The sequence below is a fragment of the Apteryx rowi genome, unplaced genomic scaffold, assembly GCF_003343035.1.
Source record: "Apteryx rowi isolate R43461 unplaced genomic scaffold, aptRow1 scaffold_1379, whole genome shotgun sequence".
NCBI lineage: Eukaryota > Metazoa > Chordata > Aves > Apterygiformes > Apterygidae > Apteryx > Apteryx rowi.
This window is the reverse complement of record NW_020447618.1, coordinates 16,209-17,379: the sequence shown is the minus strand read 5'-3', so window position 1 is coordinate 17,379 and position 1,171 is coordinate 16,209. Positions and strand designations below refer to the sequence as shown.

Here is a 1,171-nt window from a genome sequence, read left to right as displayed (position 1 = left end):
CCAGCCGTCGTGGTGGGAGCCGACCGGGTGGCCGCCAACGGCGACACGGCCAACAAAATCGGCACCTACCAGCTGGCGGTGGCGGCCCGGCACCACGGCGTCCCCTTCTACGTGGCGGCCCCCAGCGCCTCCTGCGACCCGGCGCTGCCCACCGGCGCCCACATCCCCATCGAGGAGCGTCCCGGCGGGGAGCTGACGGACTTCCAGGGCGTCCGCGTGGCTGCCCCAGGTGGGCCCCCCCCACCCCCCCTGGCCTGGGTCCCCCGCAGATTGGGGTGGGGGGTCCTGCAGGGCTGCGGTGCCCCCACTGTTCCCTGTCACCCTGGGACTGGTCATCCCCCCCCCACAAGGGACCTGCCCCCCGTGGCAGTGCCAGGTCCGAGGTGGGGGGACCCATAGGGCTGGGGTGACCCTGCTGTCCCTGTCACCCCCTGGGGTGCTCATGGGCCTGGGGGGGGTGGGGTGTGTGTGGGGGGGGTCCCACAGGGCTGGCATGTCCCTGTCCCCACAGGGTGCTGCTAGATCTGGCTGGAGTGGGGGTGTCCCTTAGGGCTGGCATGTCCCTGTCCCTATCTTCCTGGGGGGCTGCTGGATCTGGCTAGGATGGGGGTGTCCCATATGGGGCTGGAGTGTCCCTTAGGGSTGGCATGTCCCTGTCCCCACAGGGTGCTGCTGGATGTGGCTGGGGTTGTGGTGTCCCACATGGGGCAGGGGTGTCCCTTGGGGCTGGCATGTCCCCATCCCCGTCCCCCTGGGGGGCTGCTGGATCTGGCTAGGATGGGGGTGTCCCTTGGGGCTGGCATGTCCCCATCCCCGTCCCCCCCAGGGGGCTGCTGGATGTGGCTGGGGTGGGGGTGTCCCTTAGGCCCAGCATGTCCCCGCTGCCGTCCCCCTGGGCTTGCAGTGTCCCACAGGGGCCGGGGGCATCCGGCAGGGCCGGGCTGACCCCGCTGTCCCCGTCCCCCAGGCATCGACGTCTGGAACCCAGCCTTCGACGTCACCCCCCATGAGCTCATCACAGGCGGCATCATCACTGAGACGGGGGTTTACGCCCCCGGGGAGCTGCGCCAGGCCCTGGCCGCGGCCCGGGGGGATTGAGCGGGGTCAATAAAGCCCTTCACGGCGGCACGGAGCGGGAGCTGCATTTAATTGGGGGGGGGAGGGGAGGTTA

General features: G+C 70.9%; 1 protein-coding gene across 3 annotated transcripts in view; it reads left to right on the top strand.

Annotated features, from left to right (window-relative positions):
* MRI1 (methylthioribose-1-phosphate isomerase 1) overlaps window positions 1-1,132 on the top strand; it is a 3,275-nt gene extending 2,143 nt beyond the window's left edge. For all 3 annotated transcript variants that reach the window (XM_026057255.1, XM_026057254.1, XM_026057253.1), the window contains 2 exons: window positions 5-229; window positions 968-1,132. In XM_026057255.1, the coding sequence (XP_025913040.1) occupies window positions 5-229; window positions 968-1,098 (356 nt within the window). In that variant the 3' untranslated portion in view covers window positions 1,099-1,132. The remainder of the gene's footprint in view (window positions 1-4; window positions 230-967) is intronic.
* The last annotated feature ends 39 nt before the right edge of the window (window positions 1,133-1,171 follow it).